This window comes from Acipenser ruthenus, chromosome 24 (genome assembly GCF_902713425.1).
Source record: "Acipenser ruthenus chromosome 24, fAciRut3.2 maternal haplotype, whole genome shotgun sequence".
NCBI lineage: Eukaryota > Metazoa > Chordata > Actinopteri > Acipenseriformes > Acipenseridae > Acipenser > Acipenser ruthenus.
Genome location: NC_081212.1, coordinates 17812086 through 17832639, shown reverse-complemented (window position 1 = coordinate 17832639; position 20554 = coordinate 17812086). Strand labels below are relative to the sequence as shown.

Genomic DNA, 20554 nt, shown 5'->3' with positions numbered 1-20554 from the left:
TGTATGTGGTAACCCATTGGAGAAAGTTCTGCACAATGATACTGGCTCACAGCTCTGCAAGCACACCTTAGTACTGATCTGAACTCCTAACATGCTAGCTTATATTAGAGATTGACAGTTGTTCGTAGTTCATATTTGATGGTGGTTTTATTTACACTTCGCAGGTTGAGGCTGACAAAGTGAGCTTGACAAGTATCCAGGTGAAGGCAGGTAAAGGCAATTTCTCCCGCCTACTGTATCCCCCGATGTTTCCCATTAAAGTAAGTAACTTCGAATGTCATTTTATAATGCCTGTAGAATCCTAATTGCTGATTTCAAGTTATCTGTAACATTTTATAAGTAATTTGAACTCCACAACTGTTTCAGAGCTGAAAACAATTAAAAAGGTCTAATTTAGCAAATTATCAGTTCAGTTAAGGCTCTAGTTAAGTGATGTTCATTGTGTAGATGGTTCTGCTCAGTGATGTTCAGTGTGTAAATGGTTCAGTGATGTTCAGTGTGTAGATGGTTCAGTGATGTTCAGTGTGTAGATGGTTCTGCTCAGTGATGTTCAGTGTGTAGATGGTTCAGTGAAGTGCAGTGTGTAGATGGTCCTGCTCAGTGATGTTTAGTGTGTAGATGGTTCTGCTCAGTGATGTTCAGTGTAGATGGTTCAGTGATGTTCAGTGTGTAGATGGTTCTGCTCAGTGATGTTCAGTGTGTAGATGGCTGTGCTTATTGATGTTCAGTGTGTAGATGGTTCTGTTCAGTGATGTTCAGCGTGTAGATGGTTCAGTGATGTTCAGTGTGTAAATGGTTCAGTTATGTTCAGTGTGTAGATGGTTCTGCTCAGTGATGTTCAGTGTGTAGATGGTTCAGTGATGTTGAGTGTGTAGATGGTTCAGTTATGTTCAGTGTGTAGATGGTTCAGTTATGTTCAGTGTGTAGATGGTTCTGCTCAGTGATGTTGAGTGTGTAGATGGTCCTGCTCAGTGATGTTCAGTGTGTAGATGTTTCAGTGATGTTCAGTGTATAGATGGTTCAGTGATGTTCAGTGTGTATATGGTTCTGCTCAGTGATGTTCAGTGTGTAGATGGTTCAGTGATGTTCAGTGTGTAGATGGTTCTGTTCAGTGATTTCCGTGTGTAGATGGTTCAGTGATGTTCAGTGTGTAGATGGTTCTGCTCAGTGATGTTCAGTGTGTAGATGGTTCTGCTCAGTGATGTTCAGTGTGTAGATGGTTCTGTTCAGTGATGTTCAGTGTGTAGATGGTTCTGCTCAGTGATGTTCAGTGTGTAGATGGTTCAGTGATGTTCAGTGTGTAGATGGTTCTGTTCAGTGATGTTCAGTGTGTAGATGGTTGTGCTTATTGATGTTCAGTGTGTAGATGGTTCAGTGATGTTCAGTGTGTAGATGGTTCTGCTCACTGATGTTCAGTGTGTAGATGGTTCTGCTCACTGATGTTCAGTGTGTAGATGGTTCTGCTCAGTGATGTTCAGTGTGTAGATGGTTCTGTTCAGTGTGTAGATGGTTCTGTTCAGTGATGTTCAGTGTGTAGATGGTTCAGTTATGTTCAGTGTGTAGATGGTTCTGCTCAGTGATGTTCAGTGTGTAGATGGTTCTGCTCAGTGATGTTCAGTGTGTAGATGGTTCTGTCCAGTGATGTAGATGGTTCTGTTCAGTGATGTTCGGTGTGTAGATGGTTCTGTTCAGTGATGTTCAGTGTGTAGATGGTTCAGTGATGTTCAGTGTGTAGATGGTTCTGTTCAGTGATGTTCAGTGTGTAGATGGTTCTGCTCAGTGATGTTCAGTGTGTAGATGGTTCTGTATAGTGATGTTCAGTGTGTAGATGGTTCTGTTCAGTGATGTTCAGTGTGTAGATGGTTCTGCTTATTGATGTTCAGTGTGTAGATGGTTCTGCTCAGTGATGTTCAGTGTGTAGATGGTTCTGTTCAGTGATGTTCAGTGTGTAGATGGTTCTGCTCAGTGATGTTCAGTGTGTAGATGGTTCAGTGATGTTCAGTGTGTAGATGGTTCTGTTCAGTGATGTTCAGTGTGTAGATGGTTGTGCTTATTGATGTTCAGTGTGTAGATGGTTCTGCTCACTGATGTTCAGTGTGTAGATGGTTCTGCTCAGTGATGTTCAGTGTGTAGATGGTTCTGTTCAGTGATGTTCAGTGTGTAGATGGTTCTGTTCAGTGATGTTCAGTGTGTAGATGGTTCAGTTATGTTCAGTGTGTAGATGGTTCTGCTCAGTGATGTTCAGTGTGTAGATGGTTCTGCTCAGTGATGTTCAGTGTGTAGATGGTTCTGTCCAGTGATGTAGATGGTTCTGTTCAGTGATGTTCGGTGTGTAGATGGTTCTGTTCAGTGATGTTCAGTGTGTAGATGGTTCAGTGATGTTCAGTGTGTAGATGGTTCTGTTCAGTGATGTTCAGTGTGTAGATGGTTCTGCTCAGTGATGTTCAGTGTGTAGATGGTTCTGTATAGTGATGTTCAGTGTGTAGATGGTTCAGTGATGTTCAGTGTGTAGATGGTTCTGTGATGTTAAGTGTGTAGATGGTTCTGTCCAGTGATGTAGATGGTTCTGTTCAGTCATGTTCAGTGTGTAGATGGTTCAGTGATGTTCAGTGTGTAGATGGTTCTGCTCAGTGATGTTCAGTGTGTAGATGGTTCTGTTCAGTGATGTTCAGTGTGTAGATGGTTCTGCTCAGTGATGTTCAGTGTGTAGATGGTTCAGTGATGTTCAGTGTGTAGATGGTTCTGTTCAGTGATGTTCAGTGTGTAGATGGTTGTGCTTATTAATGTTCAGTGTGTAGATGGTTCAGTGATGTTCAGTGTGTAGATGGTTCTGCTCACTGATGTTCAGTGTGTAGATGGTTCTGCTCACTGATGTTCAGTGTGTAGATGGTTCTGCTCAGTGATGTTCAGTGTGTAGATGGTTCTGTTCAGTGATGTTCAGTGTGTAGATGGTTCTGTTCAGTGATGTTCAGTGTGTAGATGGTTCAGTTATGTTCAGTGTGTAGATGGTTCTGCTCAGTGATGTTCAGTGTGTAGATGGTTCTGCTCAGTGATGTTCAGTGTGTAGATGGTTCTGCTCAGTGATGTTCAGTGTGTAGATGGTTCTGTCCAGTGATGTAGATGGTTCTGTTCAGTGATGTTCGGTGTGTAGATGGTTCTGTTCAGTGATGTTCAGTGTGTAGATGGTTCTGCTCAGTGATGTTCCGTGTGTAGATGGTTCTGTATAGTGATGTTCAGTGTGTAGATGGTTCTGTTCAGTGATGTTCAGTGTGTAGATGGTTCTGGTTATTGATGTTCAGTGTGTAGATGGTTCTGCTCAGTGATGTTCAGTGTGTAGATGGTTCTGTTCAGTGATGTTCAGTGTGTAGATGGTTCTGCTCAGTGATGTTCAGTGTGTAGATGGTTCAGTGATGTTCAGTGTGTAGATGGTTCTGTTCAGTGTGTAGATGGTTCTGTTCAGTGATGTTCAGTGTGTAGATGGTTCTGTTCAGTGTGTAGATGGTTGTGCTTATTGATGTTCAGTGTGTAGATGGTTCTGCTCACTGATGTTCAGTGTGTAGATGGTTCTGCTCAGTGATGTTCAGTGTGTAGATGGTTCTGCTCAGTGATGTTCAGTGTGTAGATGGTTCTGTTCAGTGATGTTCAGTGTGTAGATGGTTCAGTTATGTTCAGTGTGTAGATGGTTCTGCTCAGTGATGTTCAGTGTGTAGATGGTTCTGCTCAGTGATGTTCAGTGTGTAGATGGTTCTGCTCAGTGATGTTCAGTGTGTAGATGGTTCTGCTCAGTGATGTTCAGTGTGTAGATGGTTCTGTATAGTGATGTTCAGTGTGTAGATGGTTCTGTTCAGTGATGTTCAGTGTGTAGATGGTTCTGCTTATTGATCAGTGTGTAGATGGTTCAGTGATGTTCAGTGTGTAGATGGTTCTGCTCAGTGATGTTCAGTGTGTAGATGGTTCAGTGAAGTGCAGTGTGTAGATGGTCCTGCTCAGTGATGTTTAGTGTGTAGATGGTTCTGCTCAGTGATGTTCAGTGTGTAGATGGTTCAGTGATGTTCAGTGTGTAGATGGTTCTGCTTATTGATATTCAGTGTGTAGATGGTTCAGTGATGTTCAGTGTGTAGATGGTTCTGTTCAGTGATGTTCAGTGTGTAGATGGTTCTGCTCAGTGATGTTCAGTGTGTAGATGGTTCTGCTCAGTGATGTTCAGTGTGTAGATGGTTCTGTTCAGTGATGTTCAGTGTGTAGATGGTTCTGCTCAGTGATGTTCAGTGTGTAGATGGTTCTGTCCAGTGATGTAGATGGTTCTGTTCAGTGATGTTCGGTGTGTAGATGGTTCTGTTCAGTGATGTTCAGTGTGTAGATGGTTCAGTGATGTTCAGTGTGTAGATGGTTCTGTTCAGTGATGTTCAGTGTGTAGATGGTTCTGCTCAGTGATGTTCAGTGTGTAGATGGTTCTGTATAGTGATGTTCAGTGTGTAGATGGTTCTGTTCAGTGATGTTCAGTGTGTAGATGGTTCTGCTTATTGATGTTCAGTGTGTAGATGGTTCTGCTCAGTGATGTTCAGTGTGTAGATGGTTCTGTTCAGTGATGTTCAGTGTGTAGATGGTTCTGCTCAGTGATGTTCAGTGTGTAGATGGTTCAGTGATGTTCAGTGTGTAGATGGTTCTGTTCAGTGTGTAGATGGCTGTGCTTATTGATGTTCAGTGTGTAGATGGTTCTGTTCAGTGATGTTCAGTGTGTAGATGGTTCTGTTCAGTGATGTTCAGTGTGTAGATGGTTCAGTTATGTTCAGTGTGTAGATGGTTCTGCTCAGTGATGTTCAGTGTGTAGATGGTTCTGCTCAGTGATGTTCAGTGTGTAGATGGTTCTGCTCAGTGATGTTCAGTGTGTAGATGGTTCTGTCCAGTGATGTAGATGGTTCTGTTCAGTGATGTTCGGTGTGTAGATGGTTCTGTTCAGTGATGTTCAGTGTGTAGATGGTTCTGTTCAGTGATGTTCAGTGTGTAGATGGTTCTGCTCAGTGATGTTCAGTGTGTAGATGGTTCTGTATAGTGATGTTCAGTGTGTAGATGGTTCTGTTCAGTGATGTTCAGTGTGTAGATGGTTCTGCTTATTGATGTTCAGTGTGTAGATGGTTCAGTGATGTTCAGTGTGTAGATGGTTCTGCTCAGTGATGTTCAGTGTGTAGATGGTTCAGTGAAGTGCAGTGTGTAGATGGTCCTGCTCAGTGATGTTTAGTGTGTAGATGGTTCTGCTCAGTGATGTTCAGTGTAGATGGTTCTGTGGTGTTCAGTGTGTAGATGGTTCTGCTTATTGATATTCAGTGTGTAGATGGTTCAGTGATGTTCAGTGTGTAGATGGTTCTGTTCAGTGATGTTCAGTGTGTAGATGGTTCTGCTCAGTGATGTTCAGTGTGTAGATGGTTCTGTATGGTGATGTTCAGTGTGTAGATGGTTCTGTTCAGTGATGTTCAGTGTGTAGATGGTTCTGCTTATTGATGTTCAGTGTGTAGATGGTTCTGCTCAGTGATGTTCAGTGTGTAGATGGTTCTGTTCAGTGATGTTCAGTGTGTAGATGGTTCTGCTCAGTGATGTTCAGTGTGTAGATGGTTCAGTGATGTTCAGTGTGTAGATGGTTCTGTTCAGTGTGTAGATGGTTGTGCTTATTGATGTTCAGTGTGTAGATGGTTCTGCTCACTGATGTTCAGTGTGTAGATGGTTCTGCTCAGTGATGTTCAGTGTGTAGATGGTTCTGCTCAGTGATGTTCAGTGTGTAGATGGTTCTGTTCAGTGATGTTCAGTGTGTAGATGGTTCTGTTCAGTGATGTTCAGTGTGTAGATGGTTCAGTTATGTTCAGTGTGTAGATGGTTCTGCTCAGTGATGTTCAGTGTGTAGATGGTTCTGCTCAGTGATGTTCAGTGTGTAGATGGTTCTGCTCAGTGATGTTCAGTGTGTAGATGGTTCTGTCCAGTGATGTAGATGGTTCTGTTCAGTGATGTTCGGTGTGTAGATGGTTCTGTTCAGTGATGTTCAGTGTGTAGATGGTTCTGTTCAGTGATGTTCAGTGTGTAGATGGTTCTGCTCAGTGATGTTCAGTGTGTAGATGGTTCTGTATAGTGATGTTCAGTGTGTAGATGGTTCTGTTCAGTGATGTTCAGTGTGTAGATGGTTCTGCTTATTGATGTTCAGTGTGTAGATGGTTCAGTGATGTTCAGTGTGTAGATGGTTCTGCTCAGTGATGTTCAGTGTGTAGATGGTTCAGTGAAGTGCAGTGTGTAGATGGTCCTGCTCAGTGATGTTTAGTGTGTAGATGGTTCTGCTCAGTGATGTTCAGTGTAGATGGTTCAGTGATGTTCAGTGTGTAGATGGTTCTGCTTATTGATATTCAGTGTGTAGATGGTTCAGTGATGTTCAGTGTGTAGATGGTTCTGTTCAGTGATGTTCAGTGTGTAGATGGTTCTGCTCAGTGATGTTCAGTGTGTAGATGGTTCTGCTCAGTGATGTTCAGTGTGTAGATGGTTCTGCTCAGTGATGTTCAGTGTGTAGATGGTTCAGTGATGTTCAGTGTGTAGATGGTTCAGTGATGTTCAGTGTGTAGATGGTTCTGCTCAGTGATGTTCAGTGTGTAGATGGTCCTGCTCAGTGATGTTTAGTGTGTAGATGGTTCTGCTCAGTGATGTTTAGTGTGTAGATGGTTCTGCTCAGTGATGTTCAGTGTAGATGGTTCTGTGGTGTTCAGTGTGTAGATGGTTCTGCTTATTGATATTCAGTGTGTAGATGGTTCAGTGATGTTCAGTGTGTAGATGGTTCTGTTCAGTGATGTTCAGTGTGTAGATGGTTCTGCTCAGTGATGTTCAGTGTGTAGATGGTTCTGTATGGTGATGTTCAGTGTGTAGATGGTTCTGTTCAGTGATGTTCAGTGTGTAGATGGTTCTGCTTATTGATGTTCAGTGTGTAGATGGTTCTGCTCAGTGATGTTCAGTGTGTAGATGGTTCTGTTCAGTGATGTTCAGTGTGTAGATGGTTCTGCTCAGTGATGTTCAGTGTGTAGATGGTTCAGTGATGTTCAGTGTGTAGATGGTTCTGTTCAGTGTGTAGATGGTTGTGCTTATTGATGTTCAGTGTGTAGATGGTTCTGCTCACTGATGTTCAGTGTGTAGATGGTTCTGCTCAGTGATGTTCAGTGTGTAGATGGTTCTGCTCAGTGATGTTCAGTGTGTAGATGGTTCTGTTCAGTGATGTTCAGTGTGTAGATGGTTCTGTTCAGTGATGTTCAGTGTGTAGATGGTTCAGTTATGTTCAGTGTGTAGATGGTTCTGCTCAGTGATGTTCAGTGTGTAGATGGTTCTGCTCAGTGATGTTCAGTGTGTAGATGGTTCTGCTCAGTGATGTTCAGTGTGTAGATGGTTCTGTCCAGTGATGTAGATGGTTCTGTTCAGTGATGTTCGGTGTGTAGATGGTTCTGTTCAGTGATGTTCAGTGTGTAGATGGTTCTGTTCAGTGATGTTCAGTGTGTAGATGGTTCTGCTCAGTGATGTTCAGTGTGTAGATGGTTCTGTATAGTGATGTTCAGTGTGTAGATGGTTCTGTTCAGTGATGTTCAGTGTGTAGATGGTTCTGCTTATTGATGTTCAGTGTGTAGATGGTTCAGTGATGTTCAGTGTGTAGATGGTTCTGCTCAGTGATGTTCAGTGTGTAGATGGTTCAGTGAAGTGCAGTGTGTAGATGGTCCTGCTCAGTGATGTTTAGTGTGTAGATGGTTCTGCTCAGTGATGTTCAGTGTAGATGGTTCAGTGATGTTCAGTGTGTAGATGGTTCTGCTTATTGATATTCAGTGTGTAGATGGTTCAGTGATGTTCAGTGTGTAGATGGTTCTGTTCAGTGATGTTCAGTGTGTAGATGGTTCTGCTCAGTGATGTTCAGTGTGTAGATGGTTCTGCTCAGTGATGTTCAGTGTGTAGATGGTTCAGTGATGTTCAGTGTGTAGATGGTTCAGTGATGTTCAGTGTGTAGATGGTTCTGCTCAGTGATGTTCAGTGTGTAGATGGTCCTGCTCAGTGATGTTTAGTGTGTAGATGGTTCTGCTCAGTGATGTTCAGTGTGTAGATGGTTCTGCTCAGTGATGTTCAGTGTGTAGATGGTTCTGTTCAGTGATGTTCAGTGTGTAGATGGTTCAGTGATGTTCAGTGTGTAAATGGTTCAGTTATGTTCAGTGTGTAGATGGTTCTGCTCAGTGATGTTCAGTGTGTAGATGGTTCTGCTCAGTGATGTTCAGTGTGTAGATGGTTCTGCTCAGTGATGTTTAGTGTGTAGATGGTTCTGCTCAGTGATGTTCAGTGTGTAGATGGTTCTGTCCAGTGATGTTCAGTGTGTAGATGGTTCTGTTCAGTGATGTTCGGTGTGTAGATGGTTCTGTTCAGTGATGTTCAGTGTGTAGATGGTTCAGTGATGTTCAGTGTGTAAATGGTTCAGTTATGTTCAGTGTGTAGATGGTTCTGCTCAGTGATGTTCAGTGTGTAGATGGTTCTGTCCAGTGATGTTCAGTGTGTAGATGGTTCTGTTCAGTGATGTTCGGTGTGTAGATGGTTCTGTTCAGTGATGTTCAGTGTGTAGATGGTTCAGTGATGTTCAGTGTGTAGATGGTTCTGTTCAGTGATGTTCAGTGTGTAGATGGTTCTGCTCAGTGATGTTCAGTGTGTAGATGGTTCTGTTCAGTGATGTTCAGTGTGTAGATGGTTCAGTGATGTTCAGTGTGTAAATGGTTCAGTTATGTTCAGTGTGTAGATGGTTCTGCTCAGTGATGTTCAGTGTGTAGATGGTTCTGCTCAGTGATGTTCAGTGTGTAGATGGTTCTGCTCAGTGATGTTTAGTGTGTAGATGGTTCTGCTCAGTGATGTTCAGTGTGTAGATGGTTCTGTCCAGTGATGTTCAGTGTGTAGATGGTTCTGTTCAGTGATGTTCGGTGTGTAGATGGTTCTGTTCAGTGTGTAGATGGTTCAGTGATGTTCAGTGTGTAAATGGTTCAGTTATGTTCAGTGTGTAGATGGTTCTGCTCAGTGATGTTCAGTGTGTAGATGGTTCTGTCCAGTGATGTTCAGTGTGTAGATGGTTCTGTTCAGTGATGTTCGGTGTGTAGATGGTTCTGTTCAGTGATGTTCAGTGTGTAGATGGTTCAGTGATGTTCAGTGTGTAGATGGTTCTGTTCAGTGATGTTCAGTGTGTAGATGGTTCTGCTCAGTGATGTTCAGTGTGTAGATGGCAATTATAGAAAAACGTGATACATTTGACCACTGAATAACATCGCAGATTGGACTGTAGATTTTAGACGGAACCGGCGGCTGCAGCAGTTTGGAATAGGGAACGAGACACAGGGCAAGAAAACGAGACAAGAAACTGAATAAGCATGAACAAATAAATAAATAGAAATCTGACTATTGGTATACTGTTTTTATTGACATAAAAATAAATAGTACATTACTTTGCACTGGAGAATAGAAAGGAATACAATGATTGCAACTGGATACAAAATACAAAAGAACAATAATAAATAGAGCAACATCAAAGCAAGTGGTTTAAACAGCATAGGTCCATGCAGATACTGTAGATGGATGCTTCTTTTTGTTATACAGTCAGCTTTGCTGGCATAACATACTAGCCCTAAAGAAAGAAGCCACTTCACTTGGGTGCCCAAGATCATCGGATCACTAATAGCTTACAATGAGGTTTATGTGGCATACAATTAAGGCATTTGTTTTTGAAGTCATAACTCTACTTAGATTGTTTTTTTTTTTTTTTTTTGCATAACCTTTTCTCACAAAGAAGTACACTAGATTACCACAAAAACACTTTTAGTTGCAGCATAGCTAAGCTTATTTATTATGCAAATATAGGAGTTTCCGTTATAATTTGAAAACTGAATTGACAAAGAAATAGCCAAATGAATATATACAGTAAATAAACACACAAGTTGTCAATAGAATGCTACTTTTCAATGTTTAGCTTTTCACAAAAGGCTGGTTTCTCAGAATCGCACAGATTTTTTAATGGTGAACTGGCTGCTGGGCAAGGTAGTTCAAGTTTAGTGACAGCCGGACTCTGTGAAACCAGTCGAAAATGTTGAAACTAAACCAAAGACGTCAGCCAAAAAAAAAATCAGTAAAGTGTTTGTTTTGTTACAGTTTGTTTCATTGTTTTAGTAATTTTGAGTTTTTAACACAGCATTTACTTTCTTCATGTAAATTGGTTTCTAGAATTCATCTATGCATTTGGCACAAGACATACATGCTTAAACAGTACAGAAACTGTCAATTGGGCAAATACCTGAATAAAAAATTGTGAAAAAAAAAAAAAAATCTGTATCAGGGCTTACACCACTGGAATTTATATTAGCAACTGGCGCCACCTGGTGGCTAATTATTATATTGCATCTTTTTTAAAAAAAAGGGTATTATCATTTCACGTGTTTTTTCTTCACCCAATTGTGAGCTCCACCTCCTTTGATGCTCCACATTGCATTCTGTATCTTATTGACTATTAAACTCCGATATGTCTTAAAAAAAAAAACTTGAAAAACATCAACGAAATATTTATATTAAAAATATATGCTTAACACAATTCCAAGGCATTTTTATGTTACTGGTACAATGCAGTATCCAGCAACTGTCCTCAGAATGCACTTCAAGCATACTTCTGCACACTTGAAGTACAGTAATCTCTGTCCTTGTGGGATATTCCCAAATTATAAATAACGATTAAAACATCAGGAATAGAATTGTTTGTCAACGAGTGTTTTGCAATCCAAGTCCACAATTAAAACTACATCTACATCAGGGCTACAGCACAATTAAATAAGTAATGTCTATGTCACAAAAGCTAACAAGCACTATCATTTTGAATTAAACCGGAATTCATGATTGGATACCAACATGACAAAGTGAACTAAGCAATCCATGTTCTGAGTTTTGAAATTAAAATGTTCAAGTAAATTATAGCTAACATAATACATTCATAAATTGTACATAGTTCTCAAATGTGCAGTTTTTAAATAAACACATGCTATAGCAAACATGTATTTTCTGCTTGACCTCTGGTATTATTTTTTGGTTAAAGGAAGTTCTAAATTTGTATGACTTATTCTCAGCATATCTGTTTACACTTACACTTTCTGGGTCAATGAAAGGTTAGTCATTTTGTTCTATGTGGGGCCAGGTTTACCACAGGAAGTGAACGGGGGCAGGAAACCAATGAATTCCCTCAAACTGTTAGTGTTGTGAGCGGCTGAAAGCGCTTCACCTGAGTCACAGTGAAAATAAAAGAACCACAGCGAGCATACACTCAGCACTGTGTCATCACTGTCCGTCATATTCAAATCAGATATGTTGCTTTTTTATTACTGCGCTACACTGTAAAAATACACATTAATAGAAAAACATGAAAACTCCAGGTCGCTTCAAATGCCATTGTGCATTGCTTGACTTATCTGGGGTTTGCAACAATTTCGACTCGTTGAGGGTTCTGTTTCTTCAGTGCCTCTAATCTATCTTTACCTGGCTTTCCGTTGCTGTGAGCTTGTCTGGCATATCCTTAGTGTCAGGATTTAACAGCCTTCCTCACTGTCAAATCATGGGACAATATGTCAACTCTGCCAGCCCCACCTACATACATATACGGTCTATGGTACATATAGAAATGGTAGGGTTAGGGGAGCTGGAAGGTCAGATTGTCACCAGACAGGTAAAGACAGATTAGAGGAACATGGTAATGACTCATTGGAGCGACAGAACAACTCGGAATGACTGCAAACACTAGACAGCGATTGAAATGACATTGAAAGATATACACTCTAAGGGAGATGCTTCACTTCTGTGGGCATTCCCTGTATATTGATTTTCAGTTCAGTCCAGTGAACCTCTTACCCAACAAGCAACAGCATTTGGGGATCTAGGAGCTTGTGGAAAAGGACACTGCAAATGGAGAACAAAAGTAAATACTGTACATACTTGTTGCATATGTCTGGTTCCAAACATGCAACAGAATGTCCTGGGTCTCAACAGAGCCTGATAATTGCACAGAGACTTCAGTGCACCAAGGAGCTGAATCAAAACTATAGAATGTACCTGTGAATTAAGCCAGGCTTCAGAAAGGGAATCTCATTGCGTTACCTAACTCCCTTCCTATGAGATTTCACAAATATATATATTGAATATGCCTAAATTATTCCACACTTTAAATGGAGGAAGTAATATCCATTCATCAGTTGTTTTAAAACAATGATATTATTAAAGTAAATATATCGATATTAGATTATTATAATGCATATCACACCTGCTGGAGGTGCAATATCTATTGGAGTTTGCATCAGCTGGGGAGATATAAAAGGTATTCACCATACCACAAAGTAAAGGCACGTTTTTTTTATTGGTCATCACTACTCTATGCAATTTAACCATCTCCCTTCATAGACTCTTAAAATGGGATTCAAGTTTGAATACCGTGGAATTGAAACATGGGAGGAAATAAGTTTAATTCTACAGTATTTATTGTTAAAGTCTCAATTGAACATGGTAAAATATAAAATACTGTGGCTATATATATATACACTATATAATAATAAAGCTATATAAAAAACAGACCTTCCTGAAGATATTTCACAATAGAATATATATAAACTAAAATATTGTATTATTTTAAAACAAAAGCAAAAAGAAACTGGTCACACTTGAAAAATACATTTCTTTTCACAATAAAATCATTTTATGGTGGAGTATGGAATGGGTCATGAAAAGAAATGTACTTGATATGAATTCAATATGAATTCACTAAGAAACCATGTGCAAGTTCATACATAATTACAATTACTCACACTTATTATAAAGTGGCACTAATGTTACAATGCAAAAGTAAATGCATTAAAACACTTTTGCAGACTGTATATATAATTCAGGCTAATATCAAGGCTTTTGACAATAGAGTCACTGATGGTGGTCTAACATAGCCTTTCACAGCCAGGCCAGGTTTATCTGAAATTCACACCTCTGACCCAGTGTGACTGTGGGAGCCTGAACTTGCTTCAGTCCCACCTCTTTTAAACACGAGCAATCCTACAAATGTAGACATGGGATAAAAACTGCATTTTCAACAGCCCCTCATTCCTTCATAAAAGTTAATTACTTAGTTTCTACAGGCAAGACTGGCATTGGTGTGGAGGCACCACATCTTGAGTGTGGCTGGGATTTGAAAACACAAGGGAGGGATACAAACAGGGGGATGAAAACAAGAGAGGAGGGTCTGGGAGGGATCTGGGGGTCTGGGAGGGATACAAACGGGGATGAAAACATAAGAGGAGGGTCTGGGAGGGATCTGGGGGTCTGGGAGGGATACAAACGGGGGTGAAAACACAAGAGGAGGGTCTGGGAGGGATCTGGGGGTCTGGGAGGGATACAAACGGGGATGAAAACACAAGAGGAGGGTCTGGGAGGGATCTGGGGGTCTGGGAGGGATACAAACGGGGGTGAATATACAAGAGGAGGGTCTGGGAGGGATCTGGGGGTCTGGGAGGGATACAAACGGGGATGAAAACACAAGAGAAGGGTCTGGGAGGGATCTGGGAGGGATACAAATGGGGATGAATATACAAGAGGAGGGTCTGGGGGTCTGGGAGGGTTACAAACAGGGAGATGAAAACACAAGAGGAGGGTCTGGGGGTCTGGGAGGAATACAAACAGGGAGATGAAAATACAAGAGGAGGGTCTGGGAGGGATACAAACGGGGATGAAAACACAAGAGGAGGGTCTGGGAGGGATACAAACGGGGATGAATCTACAAGAGGAGGGTCTGGGAGGGATACAAACGGGGATGAATATACAAGAGAAGGGTCTGGGAGGGATCTGGGGGTCTGGAAGGGGTACAAATGGGGATGAATATACAAGAGGAGGGTCTGGGAGGAATACAAACAGGCATAGAGAGTTAGGAAACTTTACAAAGCATTACAAGAAAGGTTTGTTTACAACAGCAGCAAATTACCATAGCAGGGATGGAAATAAGGAGTCCCATTTCACAGCCGTCCATTTAGAGTGTTACAGAACTCCCTGGAGTTTACAAGAAACACATTCCCTTTGCTGGGTGTTCTGTAACTCTTCAAATCTTTACTGCAAGCTTAACAATGCCAGATATTTACCCAATACATTCGAAAGTACTAATTAAGATTGAATTCAATTGCAATGCAATGGGTTCAAGTCTCATTTCCATCCTTTCTCTAGTGTCATTCACAGCACATCGAGTCAAACCACAAGAGAGTAACTACAAGTTTAGTGCAGATGTATGAGATTTTCTAAAGTAATCTGTTGAAAGATAATAAACCCAGAAAGTGACATCTAATAACTTGTAATAGTGGCTTCTGACTGTTCGAAATTAAAGCCACCCATACAAAAATAGTTTTGTGTGGTTCTTTCATGCAGTAGCTGTCAATGACTGCTATTTTGCAACGTCTTTTGCTGTAGCAGTTAATTGTTCCCACATGTTAAGAAACCTTAACATACCATACTGTATATAGCCAGGTTTCTTATTCTTTAGTATTCTGGTTCTAGGGATTTGTCTGGGATGTCATAATATAGAGTGAGCCTGTTAGTCACAAAGATGAACATTTCAACAATAAACAACAAAAGTGAACAATAATCTCCACAACATTCTATATCAATGCACAATAACAAGGACAGTTTGCTGAGCTGCATGTCTGAGTCCTATTTCAAAAGGCAAGACTGGTTTACTTTTCTATTCAATCAAGGGTGTCCCATAAATGAGTTGCTCCTGCTGTTACAACTGGCTGATGACGCTTGTTTTTTTTTGGTTAGGGGACTCACATATTTTGCTCAGTCTGAAACATGATTGGTCTGCCCATTGGTGGCTCTGCCAGAGAGGGAGTGATTTGGTCAGTCTTGTGATTGGTCCAGCGCTTGGGGGTGTGGGGTGGTGGGAGTCCTTACTGATTGGCTGTGAGGGCCCCCTGTCGCTGGGCGTACTCCAGGATGGAGGTGTAGCAGAAGTAGTACTGGTCGCTGGTCTGGATGCTGAAGGCACGCTGAGTCCTCATTCTCCGTACTGTCTGGTAAATGTTGAGGGTTCCCACATCCTGCAGCTGGGACAGGCAGATATCCAGAGCACACAGAGTACCTGGAGGGGATAGGGACAGGGAACTTCATTAAACTCAAGCCATAGAAGCTACACACTGGACCTTCATTGTGCACGGAATTCTACCACTTGTGTTTCTCGACTATCAATAGCTAAAAATCACACTTCAAAAATGAGAGAATGTGCGAAGACAGCAAAGGAAAGAAAGTACAATTGAAGTGTGCAAGTACTGTAGAGTTACTATACATATTGTGACAGAAAAAACTGAAAGTAACCAAAAACAATAATCTCATACAGTATATAAAAAGTGAAAGCTAGCTAGAAATATATAGTATGTGCATGTAGGTCTTTTGTTAAGTATATTCCAATTGCAGCATTGGAATAAAAATAAAACAATGTTCCTTTTCTGTGTTTATTTGCTTCACGCCATATTGTCTGTAGTCAATAAGCAAGTAAGAATAATTGTTTTTGTTTTTATTGCAAGACCAAGTATTTGTACAGCAGTTCACAGTAACATTACAGTTAAAATGTAAGGCTGTAGTTAATGCATACCCCAAATGTTTGCATTAAAAGTATGTATAGTATTTATTGCAAATATGCATGACTAAGATAATGTTGCATTTTACTCACCCAAAATACATTTTACTCACAAAGTGTCTAAATTGGAGAGTAAATTATTCAATGACCCAACCCTTACAATACTGATGGTACCTGTTCTGCCGATTCCAGCACTGCAGTGGACGACTATAGGTGGCCCTGCTGGATGGCCCTTCCATGGAGGGCCCAGGGCCTTGACCGCCTGCTTCTGTTGCCGCTTCACGACACCCAAGAAGTCTAGGAGTGTTCCGGCTGAGCTCGGTACCCCATAATCCGGCCAGCTCAGGTACTGGCAGTGGGTCACCTGTCGCTGCTCACAGGTCTGCAAGGGGAAACCAAACCAAGGAAGCTCTTCACTCACACCACAATAAGACAGGGGAAACCAACATCCCTAGCAAAGCTCAGGAGTCTCTCTAGTCTGAGCGCTACTGTAAGGATTTCAACAGTGCCGATGTTTTAAATTCTCTGCAGGAATTAAAATATGTATTTATTTTGTACCAGTGATATCTTGCATTTTCACAAGTGATTTTTCAATTAAATACGTTTCTTAATATTTAACTGACAATAGGAAGACAAAAATATAATAGTTTGTAAAATATATAAATCTCCATGACCTGCATTCACGGTAAGTACTGTACATGTAAATATATATTTATGAATCAAACAGTTATGCATTTTGCATAGGTGGGTATATCTAAAGGACATCACCTCTAATCTTTATGTTTATATATGTAGCTATCTAGAGGCAACAGTATGTTATTAAAACAAAAATAACACAGTGCCCACGAAACAGAACAGCACTATCAATGATAGCCCCTGTCATTTAGTCTGTGGGCTTGCTCAAGCTGATACTGTCAGGTTGAGCTGCTTATGTTATGTGGACTATAGTCTACTTGTAACCTAAGCCAGATTCTAACCCATGCCCCTAGAGGGGACCATTGATTTGAGCTTAAACTGCTTTTACTCCTTCATCAATCATTGTGGAATTCGAGGCAGGTACAACAGACTCCCTGTGCATGCCTGTGCTTCATTCCACTGTATCAGATTTACTCAGACAAATATGCCTGTTAAGAGTTTTGGAAAGCCATATTCACATGCATTGTGCAATGCAGATCCAGGTTGGCAGTGCTTTTGCTGCTCTGCACTCGCTCACAGTTTCATTCGGTATGGATCTTTACGAGTTGCTCACTTCTGTGTTGTGCAGCTCCAGAGTGGTCAGGTTATAGTGGCTGTGGTTGTCCACTCTCTGGTTCACCACTGCAATATGGCCGTACACCTCTTGTCCGTTCATCTCCAGGGGCCAGTACTGACCGCACTTCTTCCGACCTCCTTCGTCTGTCCTAAACACAGGGAGGATGAAGCAGAGACACTCACTTAATCATCCGTTTAGATGCGTCTCTATTTAGCTATTTCTAAAAAAGCTCATCAGTCCCAAGTAGTTTTCAGACAGATCCCACTTGGAATTTTTCTAAATGGTGAATTTACTGTCTCAGTACCCACCCCTTACAACGTTTTTGTATTGTGAAGTCACCATGCAATACAGACATATAGCAAACGTCCAGCCCACAAGCATATACTAAATTATATAATTCTTTATCTTCTCCAGCTTTCCAATCTAAAACGATACAGCAGTCCCTCTCTAACTCACTGTTAACCATCCACATAACTCACACACTGCCAAGAGCATGTTTCCTTGTGAAAATGTTTCATTGTAATAAACTCAGCTGCTCAACTGTAGTTCCTATTCTTAAGTACCTGGGGGTTCTCTGTTCTGCTGCACGTTGCAGACCAGGATTTAAGGTTCCTCTCACTGCGTTGCACTTTAAATTTTTTATTTCATTTAAATATTCCATTTTTTTTTTTTTTGCAAGTACCTGGTGGTCATGACGATGACTAACACGTTCTGCTCCCAAATCATCCTCCAGAAATCAGGATAAGTGTTTTCCAGGGGTCCTGGAGAGACAGAGACTCACTCAGAGGGGAGGGAGGGAGGCCCGACAGCCTCTTTGTGGCTATGTTTATATAAAGGCACACATTTTGAACATCTCTGGAAATTAGAAGATGCAAACGACTACCTTTTAAATGAACGAATGAACAAATAACTAAACAAGTTTGTAACATACATCCCACACCACGGCTGGAAATACAAATCTCTCAGTATAACAAAAAAGTTGTTCATACAGACAGACAAGCTTCTCAATATATCACAGATTTTTGTGGTAAAGAATCTAGTAAACACGTTTTACCACAACTGGATGACTGGTTCTCTAGATATAAATAAAAATGTGTTAATAAAAGACCAGCTACTCCTTCAAACCCCAGACTCCCAATTACCTGTCCTAACCAAGATTCACCTTACTGTAATTGGATGAGCAGTTCTATGATGTAAAACTTTAAAGTGGGACATACACACGTACTGGTGTCTCCAATATATCCCTGGGGATAAGCATCCTAGAGGGGATATATATTACTCTTCAGACCCCTATTTTCATATGAACCTCTGTCAGTGCATTAGGATTAGGTGCCATTTTATACATTATGTTCAAATATGATCCAAAATCCGCTGCCACTCTGCATTGCCTCTTCTAGAAGCTTCTGTGATATTAAGAGCAGATACACACTGATTCCAAGTTGGTAAAGCAGAAATAAGGGGAGACAAACACGTAATGTCTTTACTCAAACAATTTTCTATTTTTTAGTTCCCCCACGATGAACCATTGTGCTTTTTGTTTATATCACACGTAATTAACCATAAACTTACGATGACAATTTTAATTAAACAAAGACTGAGGAGGGGGACTTTGAATTCAAAGCTTGGTGAAACTGCTCACAACACTGCTACAATGTGGGCATTGAAATAAATTCGTTAGCTACATTCCACTATATCTCCATCCTCCACTCACCCGACAAACTAGCTAGAACTCCAAATACCAAACAGTTATACCACTTAATATAGTTTTGCCAAACTTAAAGGCAAGTTATATGACAAAAGCAGATAAATACTGGCAGTCACAAGACGGAATTGAACAAATAACCTCACCTTTAAGAGGGTCTAGGGGTGGGCACTGTAAAAACAGTAGTGGCAAAAGATGCACGGGTTGCTCATGCTTGCATGACACTGAGATATACTGTAGGCCCTAATATGAGAGACTAGGAGTACAAACTGTTTGGGTTTACTTAATTACAAATTTAAGACAAATATTTTGAAATTGGAGTCCGTACCTTGAGTACCGATGTAGGCATTTTTCTGCTTGTAACCGTCCATGAAGCTGGCATTTATATAGTCGGACTTCTGCGGGTACAAGCAAATAAAATTAAAAAGTAAGCTCTAAAAAGAGATACGAGGGTAGGCTTCACTCATCAATAATAATCAATTATACAGTTCACCATAGAAAACAATTTAAAATGGTTGAAGCTGACAAAATACTTTCATAAATCGCACCCGTCAGGCAAATCGACTTTATAGGTCAAAAATGTGTAGTTTCCAGAGAAACAAGATGGCCTAACATGGAATTTGTACTTTTAAAAGCATGACGTCTGATACTACCCCAGGTAAAAGGAAGTTCTCCGTTTGCTTGCCATCCCTTTCAGAAAATCTACACGTTTGAGATGGTGTATGGAGTTCTTTTGTTAGTTACAATCATAGAATCAAACTGTGTATACTGTAGAAGAATATTTTAACAGCAGCACTGTCATTAGGTATAGTGATGTCACTGTTTGTGCTATCCTTGCTCTGGGGCTCAATAGAAAGGACTTTAGATAATCCACCACCTTTCACAAGCACAAAGACTTAAAGGTTTACCTCATTTCTTCCAGTCTTCAGTCGAACCCTTGTCTGGTCCAGACAGAGAACGTCCCCGTAGCGATTCTTGTCCTGGTTACAAGCAGCTCTAAGAAACAGAGAAAAAAAAAAAACAGAGAGGAAATGATAAGAGACTTAACAGGGCATCATGCCTACCTGTTTGGACTGAGTTAATTTAATTTTCTTCTTAATTAACTCATTTGGAAACAAACTACTATATGTGATAATGCCCTTAATTACTCTATGTGGCCATATATTTTAGATTTTAATAGGGGTAGTTTATCAGGCAGAACTGCAATTGTTTTGATTTTGTGAAAATAAAATGGGGCAAATTTTGTAAATGGGGTGAAAATTGGGAGAATTCTTTTTTTCACTCTTAGCTCAGGTCTTAAAACGCCCTTCATACTGTATCAAGGGTTTGTGATACAAAAGGAGAGCAAAAATATCTTTAAATCTAGAGAAAACATGTGTAGTACTGTAGATTTTCAAAGCCATTTACCCTCAATTGTAATGAACACATTTTAAAAAAAGACACTCTATAAAAAGTTACAAAACCAGAAACACTTATTTAAGGCTTTATACTGTTTTTGGAGTTTTTTCATTATAGAAAATAAATATTAATAACAATTTGGTGTAAATATCTTTTGTATGTAGTGCAGTGCTGTGGAAGAGTGTGACTGCGTGCAGCGTGACACTCACAGGGCGCAGTTGAAGGTGCCAGGAGGGGCTTCACGGCGGATCTCATCGTACTCCTCATAGATCCCAGTGCGCGGCACCAGCCTCAGATGCTCCACCAGCTCCTGCAGGGTCATGGACTCCAGGCCAGGGGTGTGGACGGACGGCTCCTCGCGACTCGGCCCTGTGGGCACTGCCACCAGCTCATCCAGGGGGTCTGCGTGGCCGTTCTGCCCAGCCAGCAGCTGCCGGTTCCAGCCCAGGGGGTCCAGAGCCAGCACCCCACCCAGGTGCTCAGGAAGGCAGTCACGGGGCATGTGCTGCCGCAGGTCAGCCATCTTCACCATTTGAAC

General features: G+C 40.9%; 1 protein-coding gene and 1 long non-coding RNA gene across 2 annotated transcripts in view; one reads left to right on the top strand and one right to left on the bottom strand.

The window, feature by feature from the left end:
• Positions 1–20262, top strand: part of LOC117429632 (uncharacterized) — a 26875-nt gene extending 6613 nt beyond the window's left edge. Inside the window, exons 2-4 of the long non-coding RNA XR_009308416.1 lie at positions 165–260; positions 15857–16154; positions 20181–20262. This is a non-coding gene — a long non-coding RNA (uncharacterized LOC117429632). The remainder of the gene's footprint in view (positions 1–164; positions 261–15856; positions 16155–20180) is intronic.
• The window catches only part of LOC117429631 (tyrosine-protein phosphatase non-receptor type 9-like), a 30156-nt gene continuing 19035 nt past the window's right edge, over positions 9434–20554 (bottom strand). Inside the window, exons 7-13 of the mRNA XM_058998482.1 lie at positions 20226–20554; positions 19527–19614; positions 18947–19016; positions 17599–17677; positions 16914–17064; positions 15839–16046; positions 9434–15169 (exon numbers count right to left, since the gene is read on the bottom strand). Coding sequence (XP_058854465.1) covers positions 14979–15169; positions 15839–16046; positions 16914–17064; positions 17599–17677; positions 18947–19016; positions 19527–19614; positions 20226–20554 — 1116 coding nt within the window. The 3' untranslated portion in view covers positions 9434–14978. The remainder of the gene's footprint in view (positions 15170–15838; positions 16047–16913; positions 17065–17598; positions 17678–18946; positions 19017–19526; positions 19615–20225) is intronic.